This window comes from Anastrepha obliqua, chromosome 3 (genome assembly GCF_027943255.1).
Source record: "Anastrepha obliqua isolate idAnaObli1 chromosome 3, idAnaObli1_1.0, whole genome shotgun sequence".
In the NCBI taxonomy this organism is placed as follows: Eukaryota; Metazoa; Arthropoda; class Insecta; order Diptera; family Tephritidae; genus Anastrepha; species Anastrepha obliqua.
The window spans coordinates 43,956,814-43,972,618 of record NC_072894.1 but is presented as its reverse complement, the minus strand read 5'-3'; the positions used below and the strand labels follow the sequence as shown (position 1 = coordinate 43,972,618).

The 15,805-nt window shown below is 39.3% G+C and overlaps 1 protein-coding gene across 1 annotated transcript in view; it reads right to left on the bottom strand.

The window, feature by feature from the left end:
* Window positions 1-15,805, bottom strand: part of LOC129241938 (uncharacterized) — a 194,480-nt gene that overhangs the window by 136,072 nt on the left and 42,603 nt on the right. Inside the window, exon 3 of the mRNA XM_054878488.1 lies at window positions 35-4,673. Coding sequence (XP_054734463.1) covers window positions 35-4,673 — 4,639 coding nt within the window. The remainder of the gene's footprint in view (window positions 1-34; window positions 4,674-15,805) is intronic.

Sequence of the window (15,805 nt, the reverse complement as noted above, 5' to 3'; positions counted from 1 at the left end):
CTTGTCTTGTGTTTGTGTTTGATTGTGATGCTGCTGCTGCTCTTGCTCCAGTTTCACCTCTTTTTCTTTATGCAACGTCGTTTCCAGTTGCAGCATGTCATATACCTGCTCGACTAGCTGTTCCTGCGACTGATGCGTGGAAATATAACCTGAAACCACATTTTTGCATAAATCCTTCGGCAAGCTGCCTGCACGAAACGGTGGGGTTGGTAGTGGCGGCGGTATTGGCGGCTGCGGAACTTGCTTTTGCAGGCGTGCGTGTTGTTCCTGCTTTTGCGGTGTTGTGGTTTTGCTAGTTGTTGACTCATCTACGGCAATGGAAGTTGTGCGTCGCCTTGACACTGGCGTGGTAGGTGCAGATTTTGTAGTTGCTGCAATCACTCGAGTATCTGGTTGCGCTTTAGTATAAGCCTGTCGCTGTTGTTGTTGTTGTTGAAGTGATTGTTTATGTTTTAGTTCGTGCTTCATTGAAGTTGCTGTGGTTGCCTTTGGCATGAATTGTTGCAACTGCCCTAGTTGCTCATAATTGGCTACAACATCGACAACATGCTCGGGGGCGGCGCAAATTGAAGTTGTCGCCTCGCCCGTTATCGGTATTTTCACATTTGTTGTTGCTTTAGCACCCACCCTTGTCGAGCTTCTGTCATCAGTCGTATGTTCAATGATATCTACACGTCCTCCCATTATTTCTGCACTGCCTTTAGAGGACAAGCTAAAGTTCTCGAAATTCTGATTTTCACTGGTCTCAACCACTTCACTATTGGTTTCGGTTTTCTCCAGCTCAGCGGTATCATTAATGCTGCTGTCATCGGCTAAGTGTGCGCAATTATTGTTGTCATCAACTTTGTCATTTACCAATGCCACCTTATCGTTAACATTATGCACCTTATCATCGTCGTCCATTTCAATTAGAACGATATTAGTTGGCTTGCGCCCAGTTGCTGCAATCACATCGTCAAGATTTTCCAATATAGTAACACGTTTTGGTATTGCCGCCGTGGGCATAAAGTGATGTTCGACTGCCAGCACTTCTTCAGTATCACTACGGTCCGTTGTGCTGGGTGCGGTGGCGGTGGTGGTGTCGATAGTAGGAGCCGCAATCAGGCGTTGCATTAATGGTTGAAGCACACTGCCATCTACTGCTATTTGGCCGCCTGAGCCCTGCACATGTTTGGCAACCAGTGGTGCTACTTTGCCTACAGTCTGAGTGTCATCTACCTTTACTGCGGATAAATCCTGCAGTGCTTGCTCAACCACAGGCATATTCTCCTGCACAAGACGGCATCTGTGTTCTTCTATTGCCTGTAAATTATCATCATTGGCGCTAACAACAAGCATTGCTTGTTTGTGCACTAACTGGCGAGCGAGCGTTTGTAAGGGACTCTCGAGTGGCGGTACTGTTGAAGCGACCTGTTGATTTAGTAGCTGAATTTGCCTCGGTTGAATATCGATTTTGTGTAAAATTGGTTGCTGTGATGAGTTTCTCTGCTGCATAGCCTGCTCCTGTTCTCCGACCTCTTTTGGTTTATCTACAAGTTTTTGTTGCGGCAAGCTACGATTAAGCGCCACTTTTGCATTTTCCATATACGTGTCAATCTGTTTAAGGTGCTCTGCAATGGATTGCTGAAATAGCCCATATTTTGCCTCGAGCGCCGCAATTTCTGCGGCATTTTCCTTCTGTTGCTCTGGTGCTGACACTGCTATTAGATCTGACACTGGCGTTGGAGCTGCCGTTGTCGCCTTCATCATGCGCTTTGAGCGCGCATGCTGCTCTTCCTTGGCCGCAAAGAAGCCCCCGATTTTCTGTTGCTGCCGGGTTTTCATTTCTTTGCTGCTCATTTGCCACTCGTTTTCATCAACGCAAGTTTGTTTACTGTCGCTGGTGGCTGCCTCCATTCCTGATGTGCTCGGAGTTTCACACTCTCCAGCTAATTCACCAAAGGGCCCATACAAATATTCGCCGTCAGTATAGTAAATGCCACGAGGGCGTTCGGATCGCTGTCTTTGTTGGCTATGTTGGCCTACTTGCATTTTGGTTGTGGTACCTTTATTTTCGCTGACTTTTCCCACTACTTTTAGCTGCTGTTGTGGTTGGCGATTACGCGTTGCTGCTGTATTGCTCAGCGGCTGCTCTGTGCCCGATAGTTGGCCAAAGATTTTGTATACGGGCGATTGGGTTGCATGTGTGGCGTGCCCAGAATGTGCTTTATTTGGCGGTGTTGGCATATTTTGCATGTTATCGGAACCATTGGCGCACTGGTTATTAATATTTTTGCGATTACTACTACTGCCGGCAATTGACTGCTTTACACTTTCATTGGTGGTTGCATCGTCGTGGCCATCAAAGCCGCTCGCTGCTGTTATTGGCATTTTCGATGCATTTTTCTCCGCTGCCTTTTTATGCAATATTTGCCTTGGCACGCTGGTGATGGTGTGCGAAGAGTTACGCTGAGTAACGGGTGGCTGAGGTGTTGGCGATATTGGGGCTGATGTACCCGTGGAGCAGGCTCTAGGTTTTTCTAGCGCTCGCCTTGTTACTATGCCCGCTTTGAGGTTCTGAGACTGGTCGCCTGCAGTCCTTTGTTGCGAAATCTCATCGGTCAGTGACGGCACTATCGTGATGGCGGCCGGTATATATGCGACTGTACGATCATCTAAATCTATTGAGCGCAAGTAGATGCAAGCATCATCGTAGAGTTGGTCCGCGCTAACGGTGCTAAGATCGCGACGTGGTGGCGCTTGCTTTTTACCCATACGCTCTGCCACACTTTGCTGCTCCAACTCGATAGGTATGATGCGTGCGGAATGCGGCGGTTGTTGCTTCAAATTACTTTCACTGCTACTGCGACGGTGCTGATTCCATGTCTGGGGTTGCTGTTGATGTTGATGCTGTATCTGTTTTTGATTACCTTGCAATTCAAACGTTCGCGTTGAGCCAAAGTCACTAATTTTACACCTTGTCGGCTGCTTTCCTCCAGGTGCCTCCTCTTTACCAACTTGCGGCGTCGGTGGCAGCGGTATATGTTCCAGATCACTTGACTGTCGCTTTTTAATAGACTTCCCGCCCGAAGCTTTCTCACTTGATAGGTATGTGCGTGGCTTATTTTGTTGCTCTGCTGCTCTTACTGGGGCTGTTACTGCTTCAGCTCGCAAATCATGCTTGTCAACGGCACACATGTCACCCTTATTGCCACGATAACTAGAAGCTGCATCAGCCACTTCATCAGCGTCCATGTCATTGTAACAGATTTTTATTTCCGTTGCCAATTTAATAGCGCGTCGTTGCACGCGCGGCGACGTGCTTCCACCCGTTTTTGATTGATTGAACGTTGGTGGTGTTGTTCTTGTTACGCAAGATTGACCACTGCTAAAGGCAGGACCCTCGCTATTACATGCCATCACATTCACTTCTGTGACGCTGCACGGTGGTGTAATGCGCGCTGCGAGAATATTGCCACCACTTGCTGTACCACCACCGCCGATGCCACAGGAGCGCGGTTTCAATGGTGGCAACTCCTCGCGTCTACGTTGTTGTTGTTGTTTCCGACCTCGATCCAGCGATTGTGATTGTCGATTATTATTGATGGCGGCTGCTGTAGTATTTTCCGTGGTGAATTGTTGCCGCGCGCCTGTAGCTGTGGCAATATTTTCATAACTGTGCCATTTTTTAGGAGTCCCAAACTCATGCCGCGCTAGTTGTTCAAAGTAATAACGACGTGGCTCCACCAGTCCGATATACTCATCAGCCGCTTTAGTTTCGGGCGCGGAGAAGCCACGCGCCATCGGTGTATTGCAGTCATCTAGAGCATCGTAGTCGCTAGTGGTGGTGGTAACATTAGTCAGCTCTCCGCCAATTTCATTCATGTTCATGGCCGCGGGCCAACTCGTGGTTGTAGCTACATTCGGTATAATGGCGACGCTAAAAGATTCTAGAGCCGCATTGACCGATGATATATTGGCGCTGTTATTGTGCACATTTGTCAATGTTTGTTGCGACGCACCAGTGCCAACAGTGCAGACGTTGGCGCGCGTCTCGCGGGAGCTATCGGTGCCATGCGCTAATTTATTTTTCACAGTTTTTTGCAGTTTTTGCTTTTGCAGCTGCATTTGCTCCATTTTGTTGCGTTGCCGCAACTCGGCGGGCGTCGGTTCAATTATTCGCGTGGGACTATTGAATTTCTCGCGTATCGCATCAATGCCGTGCCGCTTACAAACGCTCTCCGCAAAGTGTACTGCATTGTTGTTACAGCTGCTGCAGCTGCTACTTCTGCTGTTCGTCTGTTGCTGATGGTGATGTTGCTGGTGTTGGCGTTGTTCTTTTGAAGAACTGCGCGAATGCGTGAGTGACTGCGTTCCACCACGACCTACCTCCACTGCGTCAGCTCCCCCAGCAACTGCTTCGCCATCCATTGCGTAATCACTATTCGGTGGCGGCCAGCTGTGGTCGCGTTTATGCAAATTCTTGCGTGTGGCAAGGCGATTTATCTTCAATACCGTATCACGGTCGATTGTGATGTTGTGCTGATGGCACAGGTATTGCGTTTTGATTTGTTCCAACTGCTGTTGGTGCACTGGTGTGTGCATGGCTTGTTCGTAGTACTCTTCATAGTATTTAGGAGCTGGAGGGTGTTGCCGGCGCTGTCGGGAACGACTCTGTCGTTCACACGCTAAATCTATTGGGAATGCGCATGTCGCAAATTCACATAGATATTTTGTGTTGTTGTTGTTTGTACACCATTGTCAATTGTCCGCCATTATAGTAGGTCATTTGTAGTTGATTGTTAATGTTAGATTGCAACATTCGTGATATTTTAGTTACGTTGTTGGTGTTGTGATTTTTCAGTTATCGATGTGGTTGTTTGTTGTTGAGAGACAATCACGCACACGTAAAAAAATAGACTTGTATTAATTTTTATACTTTCTATTATGCAGAGTATTTTACGTTTTCATTGTGAAAAATTATACAATTAACATTAAAAATTGCTTTTGGGGAAATTTCCACTCGGAATTGATGGGACAGTATGAACACCTGGATTTTTTAGTTAAACGATATGTACTTACACATACATATACATGTATAATAGATGACAGTAAAATTACTAATATTTGTTATAGCTGGAAAATTGTGTTGGATAACAAAACTTATCTAGAAAAATAGTTTATAAAAAATTTGATGATGAAGATTGCGAAAATATATACGTACTCGTATGTATACGTACGTATGTAAAATATTGCATAGCAGTCTTAGACACCTGAGAATTCAGGGTCCGGCACTCGACCAATTAAAAAGGCCATACATTTAGTTTAGAAAATTACTTTCATTGAATTTAAAGTAAAAAATGTGTGAAAATAATTCAACATTCAGAACCAATTCACTTTTGCTCGATATGATCACCTTTTGTCTTGACCAGACGGTCCAGAAACGAATCGCAATATTTTCGTATTTCGTATTTTGGCCCATTCGCGAACAATGACCTCACGTAAATTCTCGTATGAACGGTCGGTCAAATAAACCCTGTCATTTTGGGAGTTTAAGAATTGCTCAATTTCAAAAATTTTCTCGTCAGCAAACACAATGTTTGGAAATTGACCGCTTTCGGTCAAGCGAAGCAACTCCTTCGCTCTGTCCAGTCTGACTTGTTGTTGCTTTGGTGTAAGATCATGCGCCTTTTGGGCCTTGTAAGGCTTAACTTTGAGATCATTATTCAGTATGCGGTGGATGCTATGCTCAGATATTCTTAGTTCTTTCGCCATTTGATTGGCGATCTTTTGATGACCACCTCCAAGACGTTTCGCGATGCCTCCAGTATCATTGTAACGATTAATGGTGCGATAAACAAAAACTGTATTTACTTTAACATGCTCGCTGGTTGTGATTTTCGAGCCAAATATAATGCAATCACACTATTACGTTTGAGATCTATTTACTGATTTTCTTTTTTTGCGTTTACAATCGGCAAAATGCTTACGTGCGCTTGCAAATATTACTCTGGACTGTCATTTAGCCAACTAACAGATGCTGCGCGAGCGGTCTGAAGTTGGTTACACTTCGAAGGCCGGACCCTTTATATGCATTAAGCGAAGGAAATTTAATGAAATAATAAAAATTCATTTCGATAAATTTTTTTACGCTTTAAATAGAAAATAAAATCTTCAATCTCATTGAATCAACCTGCAGTTAGCCGCACTTGTATGTACTAACAAACTATATTGTACTGGTCCTTTACCTGGTAGCCTGAATGCCTTAAAACTGTGCTGAGATGGTAATCTGGGACATTTTCACTACTTGCTTTCTACTAGTACTGAATCCGCGCGAGTTGCAAAGTTCAAATGAACACAGATTTTTAAAACAAAAAAAATTTACAAACTCCTGTAATTTTGTTGTAATTAAGTTAAACATTTCTAAAGCCACTAAGCGATTAAAGAATGGCAATCGATGTAGTTGAGTGAAGAACATCAGCTTTCACCAAAGTGAAAACTAAGATGTGCACTAGACCGTACAGAAAATAAGCTCGCCATACATTCCTCAGTCTAAAGTATTTTTGCAGGGTAATTTAATTTTTCGTCATATCTTAAGTATTTACAATCAGATCTTAGAGTATCAAGGATGATATAGTATGATGCTTGCCATTTTGTACTTAAGATTCGGGTTGGTACAATTTTTTTTCTTCCTTTGAGGTGGAACTGCACATTATGCACATTTCGGCCTTGAAATAGTCGCCCTAACCAGAAAATGCCCTTTGAAGGCAGAATACAATTGAGAGGGGAGGATCTGCATTTATATTTATTTTGGAAGTCCCCACTTACGTTTTTCTTCTTTTTAACATAAACCATTTTATAAAGGTAGTATTTTTATTCTCAGAAGAATTTTTGTATAGTTAAAAACTGCCGGTGGGCTGGCTTGACAGTGAACCTTGTAGACGGCTTCATCGCAGAATGAGAGGATTGGAGTTCCCTTGAGATCCTGTAGTTTGCTGCTTAAAAGAATGGCCTCGCATCAACTCAGCAAGCGCTAAACTAGTGCGCAAACGTGCAAAGTCGCGAGATCCTTCTGGCCACGTGTAGATTGGGGTTAATACAAACGTAAGTCGCCACTTTTGGTCGTCGTCCTCTAGTCCAAGCCCCTTCTTTCTTTTTTCTTTCACCTGTCTGTTCAGTTCTCCATTTCCCTTCACCTCCGCTACCCCCTGTATGGTATCACCACGGACAAATTTTATTTTTTTTTGTCTAAGTGGGCCCCTAGCAGGATAGTCTTTTAACCTAACCATCCTAACATAAACTTCCGATATTTCGAGACAATATTAGCTTTAATTTTTATTTCCTAGCCTTCCTATTACTATGCCTTAATTAATAATACAAATGTATCATATTTCCGACTGGGTTGGTTTCATTTTCTTTGGTGTTGGCTGCTTCGTTGCTCAGTATTTCTATGTATTGTATATGTATGTATATGCAAATATGTATAAAATAGATGTGTATGAATGCAAATGTAGATATCTATGTACTTTCAGATTGTTTTATAGCACACTGCTTCTCCCCATCCATCTGTTGCTAATTTGCTTTAGTTATAAACATATAAAGTATGTATGTGTACACATACATATGTATTATATAGTGCAAGGTGAGTATCTCAAAATAGCTGCCAAAGTATTGTATATATTTACTTTATAGTCACTGATTACACAGTTCTACCATATGTTTTGATACACAAATTCAAATAAAATATAAACGAAATAAAATGATAAAATATATAATTCAATTAAACAAGTAAGGAACTGCTAAATTCGGTTCGAACCGAACTTTATATACCAACGCACAATTGAGTTTAAAATTTAATTTGAGCTGGCTGTCAATTTTCGGAGTTAAACAACCTAATAGACAATGAGAGATGGATTAGATGGTCGTACGGAAATGTAGACCTAACATATAGAAATTGGGCGTGGCTTTTATCCAATGTCAATATTATTTAAGTCGGTTCTAAACGAGATGGTGAGCAATACGTGTATCAAGTTTGGGTGAGTTTTATTACGTCGAAATCGAGATACACGCATTTACCCAAAGTACGCCTATTTTTTTCAAAATTTTACTCCCGTCCAATTGGGTTCAAATGGAAATAATTAATAAATGTTTCTATGCGATAAATAAATAAATGTTTTGCTGCGACCGGCGGGTGAATACCATTCTGAGTACATATTTTTTAAACTCCGTGCATGAAACACCAAAAACTAAGAAAAAGTTATTTACAATACGGTACGCCCCTTGGCAGGCTATGGCAAATCTTCGAGTGTTTTTCTGCCACGGAAAAGCTCCTCATACAAAAATATCTGCCTTTCGGTGGACCTCTGCAGGTCCCTCCATTTGCGGTTCAACATCAAGACGCATACCAGAAATAGGACACAATCGATCCCTCTCATTATTCTGAGTATTTTGGCAAGAATATGTCTCTAACTATCTCATCTCGCGGGCATACAAATTAAATAAATGGATGTCCACGCCTTTTGACGTACCCTTTCTTGTACTACAAGTAGGTAACAATTAAGAATAGTAGAGGATTCATAACCATGGTGAAAAGATTTTCGGACAGGTGCTCTTTAACAAACCGTTATTCGGATCTCAGCGAATTTCGCAGAATCAGCTTATGGGATGACGTCACTTGGGTTGTGTTTACAAAAACACTGAGATTGTGTTGGTTATATACGAAAAATATCAACCAACGACACTTCTTTGCCGTCTGAACAATGACTGATTGGACGAGTGTGTGAACATGTATGAAGTGATTGTGCTAATTTCGGCTAGCGATAAGATTGTGTTAGTGATATACGAAAAAAAATCAACACAGTCTTCGCTCATGTTACTTCGTTGCTATCTGTACAACGACTGATTGGACGAGTATGTAAATGCATATGAAATGATCGTGCAGAATTCGGCTGCCAAATCCCGAAGTGACGTGGTAGCCAAAATCCGAACACAATTTTCTTTTCCACCATATTTAAAAAGCAAACCTGGTAAATGTATCATCCTTGTGTCGTGAAGTCGCTAGAGAAAACAAACAAAAATAAGCGGAAGAAGGAGAGGCAAAAGAGAGTAAAAAACCATGAATATATGTCGAATAAATTGTGGATATATATATACTACATCTGCACATGCATACAATTACACCCAAAGGTACGTTTATTTTCTATACTGATATCACTTGCCACATTCTTTGGAAATAAAGTGGAGCTTTTCGAAAGGCGCCAGAGTACAGAAATTCTCTACATCAGCGGTGGTAATGGTCACTTATTTGCAGCTTAATTTCATATTTCCACATCACTATTTTATTCCAAAAACAACGTGATCATTTGTTGTACTATCTGGCTTTTAGTAGCGCTTCATTTCGCTTTTGTATAGCTTTCGTGAGTGGTACGCACGATACATATATGAATACATACTAGGGTTGTTAATTTTTTTTAACGCCTTGATATCGGGATTTCGATATTCATTATTTTGGCATAATGTAAGGGGGAAAAAATTGCATCAGCATTGTTTGAACTCTCCTACTATATATTAAACAATAAATAATACATTTAGGATATTAAATATACTTCTTTATTTCAAGTGAAAATTATTTCATTCATAACAAATCCAATGACATTAGTAAAATCGAAACGTATTTGACTTTGCGGTGAAAAAACTTTTCTGTGACAAAAGTGACAATTTAAACAGGGCAAACGGGAAGTAGTAGGCTTTAGTACATATTGATTCACATATTTTAAAATTAAAAATCAAATAATTCAAGGTAACTTTTTACAACAGATAAAAAAACCTAAAAAAAAAAACAATCAAATTCATGTCCATATTTTCTAAAAAGTGAAATCCAATGTTGCCCTTTCTGCTATATGTAAAAGGAGATTTTTCTGTCTCCATTTCATAAGCTTCATAAAGAATTACAGGTACTGTAAAGCTCGCAGTTGTATGCGAATAATCCCTGAATTTTCGGAGCTTGAAAAGTCCGTGATCCCGGAATGCCAGAATTGTCATCTCTAGTACATACACACTTCCATATTCGATTTTCTGTCTAAAATATTTTCTTTTTTGTACACCAAAGGAGATTAAAAAAAAATTATGATTCTGAAACTAATAATTTTAAAAATATTTTTAGACTATGACTCAGCAAACAAAATGGCTTATTTATAAATAGGCACATACACACATAAAAAATATGTATTCGGATTTTCTAACGGAAGAATATTTTTTAGAGTGTGGATTGATACAAGGCAATTTGGTGTCATATATGATACAATACATATACGAGTAGAAGGGAATAAAAATAGTCAATACATACATATTTGGGCGCTGAACATGTGCAGATATCTTATTTCATAATAATAAGAAGTAATATAACGCAATATATTATTATGACAATATTTTATTTTCCTGTGGTGTGAACCTAGAAACAGAATATTTGGACTCTATACTGCGAGCAGGTAGAATGAAGTGAAACGATCTGTATTTTTTAGAACGCCAAATTTATGTGTAATTATATAATCTCTACATATACACTGAAGTACAAAACTGGAGCATTAAGTTGGGTGAAATGGTTGTCTGAAGGGAGACTCCACTTGTCGAAAAAAAAAACTATTAAATATAGTAATAATTATATACTTTGCAGGCCAGAAATTTAGCGGTTTAAGAGGAACGCAAAACCACAAAATAATTTGGTTGATATAACCTGATATATTGAATAGAAAAATATTTATTGCTGGTGTTGCCACATATTTTTTTATAAATTAAGAAATCGATTACAAAAATATATTATGATAATTGTAGAAAAAAATATATATCAAAATGTATATAAAAAGTATCTATATTAATGAAATTTAATTTAAGGTTAGGATATGGCTATGACCTTATAAATATAGTTTTATAAATTTTATAAACTATAAATTATATTAACTACCATATATCCATATGAGCCGATAACAGGGTGCATGGTATGTGCATTAGGCGAAAGCCACTATCGACTCTAAAAATGTGTTTTATAAGGCAATTTCAATACTAATATGAATTAAGAAGTAAGTGACAACGCCATAGTCCGCGATTCCCATACTAAAAAAATTTTGATTGTTTTAAACACTCTTTTATTTATCTTTTCAACGGAAATACTGCGATTTATCTCGAGCTGCAAATTATTCATTGCGTTGTGTTCGCTACCTATGTCGGCGAATACTTAATTCATCTTTGCCTTAAGAGCTAGGTGGCAACGCTAATTTTATTTAAAGTTTTGCTTATTCTTTTGAACACATTTTGTTTGTTACACTGAAATCTGAGAGAGTACCAGCACAACAAATTTCAATAAAAAATGGAACTATTTAGAAATTTTAAATCTCTTAGGCTCGACAATGACAAACGTTTGAGAATTAAAGAACTACAAAATGATTTTATTGAAATAACCATTTAACTGATGAGCAAAGGAGAAGCCCTACGAACTCCAATTATTTGAACAAATTATCCATTCAAGTTGAAGCAACTTCAATTTCCGCTAATAAGGCAGGGGGACAGGCATTTAAAAAATCAGGTATTGGTGCTGACTGCTCTTTCCACGGCCAATAATATCTTTGTTATTCCAAGATAATAAAAGTAAATCTGTTGTGTAAAGAGAAGTACTATAGTATATCTAATGCAATTTAAAATGAAAAAAAAAAATTATAGAAATGTTTGCATTTTCGCGAAGCCGCAGCAACCATAAAATAATAATAATTCATAAAATAATTTCAAAAGTTCACAAAATGCACAACATAATTAATTTATTACTATTCTGCCGCATACCGGAATGTCAGATCTGTATGAATCTGCTCTTCATTAAGGCATCTGTGCTACTTTTCCAATCACATCATAGAACTTGGTATAGCTTTTGTGTCCCATGAAAAGTTATTAGTTAACTAGACCGCGTTAAAAATACTTTTAAAAATCGATTTCTTCACGAAAAACATTTGAAAACTTTATAGTAGATCTCCTAGTTTCACAAATTTTTCTTTTTTTTTAAACTAAAGCAATTTTCTGGAGCAAAAAAATAGTAATAAATTGAATTTATTGATATCGATACCGGTACCACTTACACTTATTATTTATACCTATTTTACACTTCCTTAGAATACCGAATCTGAGCGGCTCAGTTCTTCAACTTAACTCTTTTACAATATTAGATTAAAGAAATCACTTGGCAGAAAGTCGACTTTAATAAGTTTTGCTTAGTTTGAAATCTATTCGAATATTTTCTTCTTATTTCTGGCGGGGATGTGCATTAATATTTCTTATAAATACCAAAATGATACAAAGCGAGAATGGTTTGCAAAAGTCGACGATTTTGTTTTTTACTGATATTTTTGCTGAGAGATGTACTAGCATATTATTGTAGAATTAAGTTTTATAGCAGTTTTTTCTTGAAAGAATATCACCTCATCATATTTACAACAAGAGTACGCCAATTTTATCATATGAAAAAGAAGATGCCAACTCTTCTACAACTATTAATGTTATTATTATTTATTTATTAAATTATAATTAAAATTATTAAGTAATATGTTTACAGCACTCGCTGCCAGGGCTATCGGCTATTCCACAAATTATATATAATAAAATTCAACGCCTAACTTCTACATGTGGATATAATATACATACCTCATTAATTGGTCCGTTTTGGTCCAAAGCTATCGCTATAACCTAAGTTAACTTTCAGTATTCCTTTTAATATATTTTTAAATTCTCGCACTTTGGGTAAATTTCTCAGAAATACAAACAAACAAAGTAGTTTTGCTTCCTTGACTATTTTTACAAACCTATTTATATAATATTTTTTATTATCGCCCATAATAAATTTATTGTGCGCCAACCTCTATAGACCTCAGTATTTACGAGCAAATTTCCACATACATGCATAGAAACTTATTTGGCAGCGTGAAATTTATCTCACTGAACAGCCATCAAACTGACTAATGTTGCGGCACTTTGCAATGTCAATATTTGTTGTGAAGGTTGGTGAAATCGAATTACATTTAAATAAAATTACTGCTGGGAATGAGAGAATTGCCATAGTAACTAATAGTTGCCGCCAGCAACAATGATACTGGTGGTTCCATAATTATGTCCGCAACATTCCCATGCCAGCCTGGTAATAAAAGTCTTAGTGCTTGGTACCGAAAACACTCCATAGGTATGTAAGTATAAGCGTGCCTTTGTGTATGTGGGTAGATGCGTACGTATGCATGACTGCGCCTGAAGTGCCCTGAGGGACGGTTGCGGTGTCATAATTTAAGTTATTGGTAGTGTTATTACTTTAGAGCATTAAACTTGCGGCGACTAAAACGCCGAAGCCAATTATTTTCAAATAATTATGGGAGCAAGCGGATCAGCCCTAAACGTGCCGATACATATACTCCCAGGCTCCCAAATTCAATTCAATTGCAACATAAATTTGATAATGTGCTCACTTTTTGGCAGTTTTATTTGATTATTTCAAAAATTCAAATTCAGTTTTTGATCGCTGTAATGATTGGAGGACTTTACTACGATTTTTTTTCGATAACTGTTATCAATGTTAAATTGAGGTGTTAAGTTTCAGCGTGTAAAAATGTATTCTTAGTGGTGGGAATTTATGTATTTGCGACAACGTTAAAAATGCTATCTTTCCAATGGATGAGTTGATTTGACTTCAAGGTTGATGCAGTTTACTTATCACTGTTTAATTGAACTTTCCTTCCTGCCTGGAATTAGCAACAAGTTACCCCTTTGCTTATCATTTCATTTGCCGAGCTGGTCGTTGCACCTCTCAAAGGACTGAGGAGACGGTAAATTTAAGCCAGCATCTTAGGCATCACTACCCCTTAAGTTAAACAATCACTTCAACACATTCCATATGATCGAAAAAATTAAAAAAAATATAACCTTATAATGTTTTTTAGTTCCCTATACATACATATTTATGTATTTATAAAGCGCGCATAGTTTGAAACCATGCCTCTAATCTGAAGGTGCATAAAAAATTTGATAACCCAAAAACAACAAAATGGTACAGAGAGACGGGATTGAAAAAAAAAGGAAGCCACCGGTAGAATGAACCGCAGTTTGAAAAATTTAAACCCACGATCTTGCTTACTGTTGTCAGCAGAATCAAGTTCCAAGGTAAGTGAATGGAACATTAGTACTTCTACAGTACTTCTGCAGTTTTACGTGCGCGTAAGCCGTGGGAAAAACCAATTTTAAGCACGAAAGTGTGTGAATTGAATTTGAAAAGGTCGAGTCAAGGAGCACCAGGAAATTTGGTGGCTCCTAAAACACTCAGGCTAAAAAGTCCATTGTATTTAAAGCTCTGGAAAGGGGGTAGATAGTCAAGGAGGGAGGGAGAAAAGTATCAGAGAAAGAGATAGGAAAGAATAAAGACAGAGATAGTTAGTCCTGTGATATTTTTCCAGATTCTTTGGCAAATCTGTAAATATCCTCCAGTTTTAGAGAACGAATATTACTCATTCTCATGACATCGGAACCCAATACTCGTAGTCGCGCTCTAGCAAAGGCAGGACACTCACAGAGAAAGTGCTCAGTGCTATCCGCCTCCTCCAAGCATGACAGGCATACCAGGCTCTCGATGATTCCAATGGTGGTCATATGCTGACCCCATGGGTTGTGTCCTGTAATGATGCCGACCATCAACCGAATATCTTTCCTTCTAAGTTTTAGTAGAAAGTTTGACAGTTTTCTGTTCGGACTTGTCGCTCGTTATGTAGATTGCCAACATAATCGTTGATCCAATTCTTGATTCCTGCGGGACTGATTCCGATTATTGGCTCTGGCCCCTGTGGGGGCACCGCTGATCCACGGTTGGCCAATTCGTCGGCAATTTCGTTGCCTGAACACCGGAGTGTCCCGGAACCCATATAAGTACAAGCCTGTTTTGTCTTGCGACAGAATTAAGCTTCTTCTTACATTCTTGAACAATCTTTGAGGTTTGCTTCGCGTTCTCCAGGGCCTTCAATGCAGCCTGACTGTCACTGAAGACTCCAATCTGTTTCCCGCTCCATCTCCTCTCGATTATCCATTCGGCTACTTTTAGGATGGCAAAAACTTCTGTTTGGAAAACAGTTGCCATTCCCCCCATAGCATAGTGATACTTATTACTATCGTTTAAGTACCATCGAGCTCCAGACCCTATTTCAGTCTTGGACCCATCGGTAAAGAAAATACCCGTCAAACCTCCCTGCATGCATTCTGAATTGCTCCATTGCTCACGCAATGGAAATCTGGCATCAAATTTCCTTCCAAATGAAACTGTGGGTATCAGGTCATCTTTAGGTGCCAAAAACAGTGGATACTGCTCCGACAGCAACTTAAAGATTTCTCTGTCTCCCGAAGGTCCATCTTCGTGCCAGAAACCATATTTATGGAGTCTACACATTGCTTTTATTGCTTGCTGTTGTATCTTAAGATCCAGGGGGAGCAAATCAAGCATAGCATTTAGGGCATCACCAGAGGTTGTACTCATGGCACCCGTGATGCATAAACATACACTTCTTTGCAGCCTGTATAGTTCCCGGATTGTGGACTTAACCATGCTTCGTCGCCACCAGACCACAGAAGCGTAAGTGATGATTGATCTGATAAGTGCCGTGTATATCCATAGGACCACAGCAGGTTTCAGACCCCAAGTTTTGCCAAAGGCTCTGCGGCATTGCTGAAAAATCTTCAATGCACGATTCACCTTCAGTGAAACGTGTATCTCCCAAGTCAGCTTCTTATCCAAGATTACTCCTAGATATTTAACTTCGTTGGA